Source organism: Apteryx rowi, unplaced genomic scaffold, assembly GCF_003343035.1.
Source record: "Apteryx rowi isolate R43461 unplaced genomic scaffold, aptRow1 scaffold_56, whole genome shotgun sequence".
NCBI classification, from domain to species: Eukaryota; Metazoa; Chordata; class Aves; order Apterygiformes; family Apterygidae; genus Apteryx; species Apteryx rowi.
In genome coordinates this window covers 683,903-693,079 of record NW_020450827.1, presented here as the reverse complement: position 1 = coordinate 693,079, position 9,177 = coordinate 683,903, and the positions used below count along the sequence as shown (strand labels likewise).

Here is a 9,177-nt window from a genome sequence, read left to right as displayed (position 1 = left end):
CCGCACCTCCGCACCGCCGCACCTCGAAGCGGCCGGCGGCGGGTCTGCGCTCTGCGCAGGCGCCGAGCGGCTGAAGCCTCCAGAAGAGGGCACTAAACCATGACCTATATGCGCCGGCGGATTTCTCTCCTTCCCCAAACTATTTGTTCATTGTTCAAATCCGTGGGAAATGGGAGAGCGAGGGGGAACAGCAAAATGCCAAAAATAAACGAGTGCGCCTCCGTTGCTCTGCCCCGGGCCACGGCACGGCGGCGGAGCGGCGGCTCTGCGGCTCCCCGGAGCGAGTGCCGGCTGCGCGCGGTGTGAAACGCGCTGTTTACGGGAGAGGTGTTTCCCCAGGGCGGCCCTTGAGTTGTTTCATCAGGAAAAGAGGAAAAAGGAGGCTCCTTCTCCGCGAGCGYTCGGGATCGATCGCTTGCTCTCCTGCTGTGCAGCCCAGCAGGTAACCCGGCTCTCCCGGTGCTGCAGTTTCCCCGCCGGAGCCGGAGCTGCTTCCAGGGAAAGGCAGGTCTCTGCCGTGGCTCCGCTCGGGAGCGGCGCTGGAGGCCCCGGGAGCAGGGTGGGCGCCGGCACGCGGTGCCTCGCGGCCCGGCACGGCGCGGCGCGGCGCTCGCTCCCCTTCCCTCCAAACGCCAAGGGTTGCAGCCGTGTTTGTGTTTTTGCTAGATGAGAGATAAGAGCTTGTGGTCTGCAAAATGTCAAACCCCAAACTCATCAAACCCAGAGGCGTTAGCGCTCGATTCCAGCGCCGGATCCGGCTGCTGGGTCCCTGCGCCGCCCGCGGCACCGAGCCGGGGAAACTCCCCTGCGCGCGGGGGAATTCAGCGATCTGCCAAAACTGAGCGACTCGGCGCCGGGATGAGCTGGCACCTGCGGCCCCGTGGCCCCACTCTCCGGGGACCGTTCCCATGGGATCCTCCAAGAGGGTCCCTGAAGAGGCCCCGGGGCGGCCCCGAAACCAGGGCTGTTGCGGGGGGGGAAGTGTCCGGGTGTCGTTTAATGGGGGGAAAAAAAGAAAGAAGAGGCAAGAAAAGCCCAGCGAGCGAGTGAGGCCTCCCGCCTCCCTCCGCCGGGACACCATTAATCTTGGCAGAAAAGYGTCCGGGCTCCTTGCACGGGGAGCAGCCCCGCCGACGAGGTGGATAAATTACAGGCGGCAAAGCGGCCTCGCAGGAGCCGGCGCCGGGGGGACGGGGCGGCCCCGGCCCTCTGCTGCCTCAGTTTCCCCGTCTGCAGCGCGGGCGCGCCGAGGCCGCCGCGCGTGTGGGCGCCGGCCGCTGCTCCGGCTCGGGCGAGCGCGCCGATAAGGGCAAAGCCCTATGATATAATCCGCCAGGAAATGAGCTTGAAAGCGGCCCAAGCCGAGTATGAAGCGTCTCTTTGTTCGGGCGGGGAGGGGACGGGGCCGGCGCCCTCGGCCGCCCTCCCTTCCCCTGAACCCGTCCGTGAGTCACGGCGCCGGCGCTATCCATAGGGGCAGCCCGGGGGGTGCCGGGGCAGCGGGGCGATCCGGGGACGGTGCCGCATTTGCGGAGGGGAATCGCCGGCTGCAGCGGCGGGGGGGGAGATGCCGGGGCCGGAGCCGCCGCCGGGCTCGGGGATGGAGCCGGGCGCCTCGCCGGGCAGAGGAGGAAGCGGCTCCGGTTTTGCTCAGCGCTTGTGCAAGAGCGACGGGGACGGGGACGGGGCRCTCGAGCTGGCGCTGTGATTGGGAGTCAGATAAGCCGCGCCGTGACATTAAAGAGCGGCACCGGGGAGGGGAGCGGAGCGGAGCGGAGCGGGGGGGGAGGACGGGTTTCAGACAAACAACAGGCTGCGGCCGGCGTTGTCGTCGCCGCCGCCACGCAGCGGCTTCCCGAGCGAGCCACGGTGCCGTGCCCTGGCGTCGCCCGTGCAGGCGAGGCCCGGCCGGATGCTGCCCCATCGTCCCCGCGGCACTGCCGGGAACGGGATGGTGGCACGGCATGGCGGAGGCGCTTGTCCGGGTGCCTCGCGCCTCCCCGCCTGCCGGACTCGGGCTCCCCGCGGGACGCCGGAGCGGAGTTTGCATCCCTCGGGACACCTGCTGGCCCGTCGGCTCGGTACAGCTGGCCAGAATCTCCGCCGGCGGCGCGGGGACGGACGGRGCAGGGGAAGCCGTAGGACGCATCCCGCTCTTCTCCGCAGGGAGCGCGGCGTCGCTGCCCTCCCCGGCCGGGAGGGAGGATGCTCTGGCTGCCAGCCAGCCGCACGATCGCCGCACACCCTCGCTCCGCGGAGGGGGATTTCGGGCGCCCCRGGCCAGGCACGAGGGAATCCCGCCTGCCCCCAGCGCCGGCGAGGGCTTCCCTGCCGCCTCCCGCGCAGGAAAAACCGAGGCCGGCTCCAGGCAAGAGCGAGGCCGCCCCGCGCGCCCCGGCCACCCTCGCCACTGGCACGGCAGGGCCTGCCGCTTCCCGGCAGGGCACTCTCGCTTCCCGCAGTGACTCCCCGCCRGGCTCCGGGGCGGTTTCACTTCTCGCTCTGTGGAGGGCCGAGGGCTCCGGAGGGGTCTCCGCGCCTCTGCCCACCGCCGGGAGCGCAGCCGGGCTTTTTCCCGCGGCGGCAGCCCGGCTGGCGGAGGCCCATCCGGCAGAGGGGGTCCGAGCGGGCCGCAGGAGCAGGGCTGGAAGTATCCCCGGCTCCGGCATTTCGCGGAGCATCGGCTTGGCGTGGGAAGGCGAGGGGAGCCGGGGGAAATCCAGCACGGCGGAGCAGCTCGGCGGCTGGGGATTTCCAGGCGCCTCGGGGTGGGCTTGTAGGAAGCTGTGGGACGGTCCGCGCCAAAGGTCGGCAGGAAGCAGCCGGGGGGCGGAGGGGGGGGCCCGGGCGAGCGAGCCGCGCTCACGCCGGCCGGCCACGGCGGACCGGCGGCCCCGGGGCTCTCCGCGGCCACCGGACAGCGGGCACCCGGCGTCCCCGGGCAGGCGCCCGCCGCCGCTGCTGCTGCAGGATGTGGTCTGCGACGCTGCGGGCAGAAAATAAGCAGCGGATCGCAGGCAGCTTGCCGAGCCGAGCTGCTCCCGGCCCGGGGCTCCCCCGCTGCGGCTCGGCGCCGCGTTCGCCTCCCGGCCGCGGAGCCCCGGGCGCCTCCGGCCCCCGCGCTGACTGCAAAGCCCTGGGGCTGCAGAAGCCGTCCCGCTGCTTCGGGCGGATCGCCGCAGCCCGGAAAGGCTTTGGGGGCTCCCGGCGGGACCCCTTTGCCTCACCCCGTTGCCTCTCTCTCCGTCTCTCCCCAGGTGCCTGGTCCATGGAGCGCTTCGTGGAGCRGTTTCGGCTCGGCTCCCCCGTGGCGTCGACCCAGTTCCTCACGAAACACTACGGCGATTAGCCGGGGCGGCGGGAGCYGGCGGCTCGCCCCGGCCCTGCGCTCGGCCCCGCGCCGGTCCCTTCCGCAGCCGCAAGCTCTGCCGAACCCGCCGTCCCCCGCGCCGCAGAGCCTGGCCTCCGCCGAGGAATTGCCCGGGAAGCGCTTTCCTACCAGCCCTCGGCTTTATAACCCGAAATCTTGGCTGCCCTCTTCCGAAACGCAGCTTCCTCGGCYGGGCTGGCCGTGCGCCCCGGCGGGGAGCGATCCTCGTCTCCCCCGCCACCCGCTCCCGGGAAGCCCCAGCGCGTCCCGCCAGCGGCCCGGCTCCCTTTCCTTGTGCCGCCTGCCGCTCGCGGAATAAAGCTCGGATGCAGCACGGCGGGCTTCAGCGTTCCCAGGGGCCGGGGCTGGGGCCGGGCGGGGGGGAGCGGGGCTCGGAGGCTCGGTGTCATCGCTCTGGTCCCCCAGAAGCCGCAGGACGCGGTTTTCTTCCCGAGCTCCTTCTCTCCCTCGGCAGCTCTTTGCTCTGCTTGAGAGCGGAGCCCCAGCGACGGCRGCTGGGCGTCCAGAAGGGGCTGCCCGACCCCCCGTGCCCTCCCCGGGCATCGCTGCCGGGCCGGGCACGGCGCCCACGGCTTCCCAYGCCGAATCCCGTGCCCGTTTCGGGGTCAGAGCTGGCCGGGCGGGATGGGGTCACCCCCCCTTGCAGCCGGAGGAGCGCTCGCYGGCACGGGACGGGGCAGGACCACGCACGGCTCCGGCACGGACCGCGTGGCACGGGGCTGGCATGCAGCACAGCCCCGCTGCAGCCCCGCGCGCGGCCCGGCAGGGGTTCGGGGGATCCCGACCCTCGGCCTCGAGGAGTCTTCCTCGCCCCCCGCCACGGGGCGGCAGCGTGGGAACCGCCGCTGCCCGGCCCTTGCCCTCGGTCGCCGCCGCAGCCGGCTTCTCTTGGAAAGCGCAACGGAGGCGAAAGCCAGAAGCGGGCACCGCTGCGCCTGCTGGCCGCGGAGCCGGGCCTCCCTTTTAATTACCTCCCTAACGAGGGGTTCGGGCGAGGGTGGTGGCGGCGGCGGCGGCTCCGGGGTGCACGCCGCTCCGCGTGGCGGTGGGACTCGGCGGGAAGGAGAGAAGCGAAAAAAGGAAGCCGGGTGACATACCGCAGCCCAGGAAAAAATACAAAACACACTTAGCCCCTGTTTGCGACCGGGGCTAAAATTAGCAGCAGAGGAAATGACAGTTAGACATGTCATGGAAGTCTGCTAAAGTTGGATTTCTCCTTCTCTTTTTTAGGCTCGCCGTCGGCTGAGGGGGGAACCGGCCTGGGGGGCTGGTGCGGAGGGACGGTGCGAGCGGAAGGTCACGCCGCGGCGCCTGCCCGCCCGCTCCCCTCCGCCTGCCTCGCGCCCCCAGGGCCGCGGGGCTCATTCGGGGAGGGACGGGGCGATCGGGCGTTTATCCTTCTAGGAAAGCAGCACCGTCCCCTTTGGCGTTCTAAYGCGCGGCGAGGAGGAGCGGAGCTCGGTGCATGCCGCCGGGAAGTTGGGATCGTGCTCTCGGAGGCCGCACCGGGTGCAGGGCAGTCAGGGTGGGCACCGCGGGAGCCGCGGGAGCTGCGGGAGCCGTGGGAGCCATGGGAGCCGTGGGAGCCATGGGAGCCACGGGAGCAGGGAGCCTCCCGCCGGCTCCGCTGGCCCGGGACGTCCCGGCCTTGGCTGCAGAGAGGCCAAAACCTCCGACGCCCGAACGCGCCTCCTCGAACGCACCGCGTAGCGTTAGCCGGACCGTGACCACAAACTCTCACTTGGATGTTCGCAAGGCCTTCACGGCGTGGAAAATATTAATTGTGGTTTTTTTGTTACTTTGGGGTAATTTAGAAAGAGAGAAGAGCAAACTAAAAGGAAGCGCCGTACAGTCACGGCGCGCCGGTCCCACCCCCTTTATCTCTCCTTCCATTCGCTCACGAKGGGTGCGAGAGAGAAAAGAGAAGCTGAGCCTCTCGCTGCCTAAATGTAGAAAGTTTTGCTTCTAAATCAGTTTGTGATGGAAAGGAAATACGTCACGTCCCTGGGGAAGTGGCTGGTTTTCAACAGCCACAACCTCAGCGCCGAGTGCTGCAATGGAACAGCCCGGCACTGAAATAGCTCCGCACCGTGTTATTGTCACCGATATAATTTTTTTTTCTCTGTCTACGTGTGTCATTTTTAGCATCCAGAGGAAGTTTTATTTGTATTTGTTAGCCCGACTTTCCACTGTCGTGGCTTTTCTCTTCTGAAGGTCCAGGGAGGGAGGGGGGGGGGATGAAAAAATAGATGGGGGGAGCTAAGGTGCACGGCGAGGTGTGCGGGAGCGGCGGCTCTGGCTCCCGGCGGAGCACGAGCTCCTGGGAATTTCGGGGGGCTCCGGCACCCAGCTGAGCCCGGGGCGGTGCGGGGCGAGGGGTCCGGCCGGGGCGCCAGGACCCGCGTCCCGCGGAGGAGAGCACGAGGCAGCTCCCCTCGCCTTTCCCCGGGGCGAGGAAGTGGTTTCGCTGCCTGGTTTACAAGCAGTCGCCTGCGCCGCGGCGCTCTGCCGGCTGCTGGTAAGTCGGAGCTTCTCGGTGGAAAAAAAATAAAAAGAAAAAAAAAAAAGAGCAAAACAACCGGGGCCTTCCCAGAAACGCTGCGCCCCGGCCCTCCGGCATCACCCCGGCTCTGCCCCTGCCGCTCCGTCCCGCGGGACGCTCGCCTCCAAGCCTCCTGGGCACACACCAAAAAAAAGGGGGTACTTAGGATTTAGGAATATATATATATATATATATATAGCAGCAGCGAGCTTGGAAAAAATAATGCTCCTCATGCAACCGACGGCAGCTCCCAGCAGCGCATGCGGGGGGGGGGGGATGTTTCTTTCCAAAACTGGGCTAGAGTCCAGAGGAAGTCTGTGCGAAACGCAATTCCGAAGTCAGCAGGGTAATAATTACCTATTTTTAATGATTATTGAAATAATTACTGTAATGAAAAAAAATCTCAACAAACGGCTCCCGGGTGGGCCGCCTTCCCCGGCGGAGAGCAGGCGCCAGTTCCTCTTTCCCGCGAGTGCCCGGCTGTGATTGCGCCGCGGCCGGGCCCAGGGGTGCCGCGGCCGGCACGGACGCCGTGCCGAGGGCGCTGGTGCGGGATCGCCAGGAAGACGCGGACGCGGGCGGTGCTGGTGTCAGGGAAGGGGCTGCGCGCGGCCGCCCTGCGTCTCGCGTCCGGCCTGGCGGTGCCCCAGCTCCCCGGGAGCGAGCCCGTGCCGGCCGGCAGCGCGGCCCGTGTCGGAGCTRCTTGCACAAGAAGGGATTAGCAGGATCAGCTGACGATGACCTAAGCACATAACWATATCAACCTATGAATTAATTAATGATATCTCACTTCATAATTCTCTATCTGCGGATCTTATGCACTCCTCAAGCATCCGGCAAATTAATCCTTGCTGCACCCCGCGGGAAATAGGTCAGGAGCAGCGATCCCTGTTCGCCGGTGGGGAAGCTGAGGCACGGCACGGGCACAAACAAAACTCTCTATTTTGGGGGCCAACGCAGGAGATTCTCCAGAAGTGCCGAGCACCGGCAGCTCCGGCAGCGCTGGGAAAGGCGCTGCCAGAGCAGACGGGGAGCGCTGGCCCCGGGCAGGCCCAGGGCACCTTCCCCGCAGCCGGGCTGCTCCGAGGCGGGACACGGTCCCGGATGCTGGGAGAGCCGCAGGCCCAGGGGACCGGGCTCTGCCTGGGGCCCAGGGAGCTGGAGCGTGGCTGATCCCGGGGCTGTCGAAATGAGGGTAGGACTAATGTCCTGCCTGGGGTGACTCGGTTGCAGCACTCCTGTGCGAAGGGGCTAATTATCCCGAGTCTTTTCTTTTTTTTTTTTTTAAACACATAAAATAAAAACCTAATTTTTATTAAAATAATTCACCGTAAGGAATGCAGGTGGGACGTGTAGGGCAGGAAAGGCTCCCGCATAAAACAGCAGGGGCATTGCAAAATGAAAGCTGTCCCTGCCCGGGGACAGAGGAGGAGCTGGGGCAGGTCCGGGGGGCGCACGGGGACGCCTCGGCCGTCGCGTTGCCCCCTGCCAGCAGCTCTCTGCTTTGCAACCTGGATGCAGCAGGAGCAAACTTTCCCGGCCCGCGGAGGCCAGAATCAGCTTTGGTTTCTGAGTCGTTCACCTGGAAGYGCAAGCGCCCGCACGCCGGGGCGGCGCGCAGGGAGGCAGAGCGGAGCGAGCCGGGAACCCGCCGCGCTGCCGCCGAGTTTGCCGGGGTGCAGCCGGGCACGATGGAGCGGAGCGGAGCTGCCAGGAGCCGGCYGCTYGGCTTYGCCYGTGGCCAGGAGGCRCYGGATGCYGTGGATTCCTCCCYGCTGCTGCATTCCCGGTGCCCTGCGAGCCGGGGCGGGCCCTGGAAAAGGCAGCCCGGCCGCAGCAGGAATTTAGGGCTCCTGAAGTAATAGGAAAAGGGCAGGGAGCATGGGGCTGCGTCCCCACCTCTGCGCCCGGTGCCAGCACCCGGGAGGGAGCCGGCGGGCGGCAGCGGCCAGCGCGCCAGTCCCGGCTGGAGGCCGGTCCGGCATGGTGGCGCAGGGTTTTATTAATTAGCAGCAATGGCTAATTCKTCCTCCAAAACGGTGCATATCGGAGGAGGAGCTTCACAGGGCCGTGCGGGGGCTGCGGGGGGTCCTGGCCGCTTCGCCGCCGCGTGGGGCTTGCTCGGCTTGCACATCCCAGCCCTGCGCGCCGCACCTGGCCGCCGCTCGGCACTGGCTCCCGCAGCACCCTGGGATCCTCCGTGGGAGCAGACGCCGGCTGTTATTAGAGGGCAAGCCACAGCGCCTGTTTCGGTCTGCCCAAAGGAGCTGCCCTGGACGCCAAAACTTCCTGAGACACCCAATTCAAAGGGTGTCCAAACTGCRTCGGGGTTTTGTTTCCTCTTTCGGCTGGCTGCGGGGGCAGGCGGTGGGGGGCGGCTTCGGGCCGGGCTCGCGCGCGTGGATGCGCCGGGGCAGCTCGCAGCCTCACCTGCTCTGGCCCCGAACCTGCACATCCCGTCCTGGAGCATTAACGTGTCCCGCCGCGGTTTGCCCCAAACCTCATCCTTCCCGGCAAATGTCACGGGGCAGCCCGCACCACACCGGCCCAGCCGGGCTGCAGCTCGGCGGCGCAGCCTGGGATCRCCTCCTCTCCGCCGTCTCCTTCCGCCGTCCCCGGGAGCTGTGCCGTGTCCCTGTGCCTGGCACTGCCCCGTTCGCACCCGCCGGCCGGGTGCCTCTTGGTGTCTGTGCCCGGCCGTGGTGGGAGCCGCCGGCTGGCCRCGAGCTCGCCCGGCTCCCTGCACCGGCACCCAGGCCTCCGCCGCAAGCAAGGGGCAGCTTCAGCCCGYGCCGACCAGCCTGCCTGTCCTCACTTGTTGCTGGCAACTCGCTTTTCTTCCCCTCTGCGAYGGCTTCGCATCCCTGCAGGTCCTCGGCTAACCCCATATTTCCTCATTGCTAGGAAATGGCTAATTCCCCCCGGGCTGGTTTCAATGCATGTGAAGTTACCTCGCCTTTGGCCTCTTACCAGTTTCTCCTTCGGTGGCTAGACCAAAGCCAGCGCAACTCCCCGGCGCGGCTGTTTCCCAGGCTGTGCAGCTTTCCAGCTTTGGCCAGCCGCAGAGATGTCCGTCTCCCGGCCCGGCATCCCGACGTCAACCCTCTCTGCCCTGCTGACCCTCGTGCACCAGCCTCTGCCACCTCCAAACAGCGATGTCCATCGGTGGCGGCTTCTTCTCAGCAGCCTGCCTTTGCCCTCGCACCTCTGAGCGGCTTCTTTTTAGGCTACGGGATTTGGGCCA

At 67.3% G+C, this 9,177-nt stretch overlaps 1 protein-coding gene across 1 annotated transcript in view; it reads left to right on the top strand.

The window, feature by feature from the left end:
• PEBP4 (phosphatidylethanolamine binding protein 4) overlaps positions 1-3,635 on the top strand; it is a 61,704-nt gene extending 58,069 nt beyond the window's left edge. Inside the window, exon 6 of the mRNA XM_026081684.1 lies at positions 3,258-3,635. Coding sequence (XP_025937469.1) covers positions 3,258-3,349 — 92 coding nt within the window. The 3' untranslated portion in view covers positions 3,350-3,635. The remainder of the gene's footprint in view (positions 1-3,257) is intronic.
• Positions 3,636-9,177: the final 5,542 nt, after the last annotated feature.